The 430-nt window shown below is 44.7% G+C and overlaps 1 protein-coding gene across 1 annotated transcript in view; it reads right to left on the reverse strand.

The window, feature by feature from the left end:
- Window positions 1–430, reverse strand: part of EMH_0085960 (uncharacterized protein) — a gene marked incomplete at both ends in the record, with an annotated part of 1,526 nt that overhangs the window by 831 nt on the left and 265 nt on the right. Inside the window, one exon of the mRNA XM_013500969.1 lies at window positions 300–428. Coding sequence (XP_013356423.1) covers window positions 300–428 — 129 coding nt within the window. The remainder of the gene's footprint in view (window positions 1–299; window positions 429–430) is intronic.

Genomic DNA, 430 nt, shown 5'->3' on the forward strand with positions numbered 1-430 from the left:
TGACGAAAATAAACAAAAAATATAAAAAATAAACCGCAAAAAACAAATAAAATATAATATTTTATTTATTTTAATGGGTTATAGTCCATATCTTTCTCTTTTCTTTCTTTTTCTTCCCGCAGCACGTACGCAAGGGCAGTGTATGGAGCATCGCTCGGGAGCTAGACCTCGCTGGGGGCGTAAGCAAACCCTAAACCCTAAACCCTAAACCCTAAACCCTAAACCCTAAACTTTTTGTTTTCTTTTCTCTTTTTTAAACAACTGGACAGACCTGCGTGCCTCTCCCTTGACCTCGTTACCATCTCACGCTGCTGCTGCTGCTGTTGCTGCTGTTGCTGCTGCTGCTGCTGCTGCTGCTGCTGCTGCTGCTGCTGCGGTGTGTTTATAGCGAAAGGCTCGACGTGTGTCCAACCCCAGACGGCCATACGAT

This window comes from Eimeria mitis, genomic scaffold (assembly GCF_000499745.2).
Source record: "Eimeria mitis Houghton genomic scaffold, Emh_scaff6103, whole genome shotgun sequence".
In the NCBI taxonomy this organism is placed as follows: domain Eukaryota; phylum Apicomplexa; class Conoidasida; order Eucoccidiorida; family Eimeriidae; genus Eimeria; species Eimeria mitis.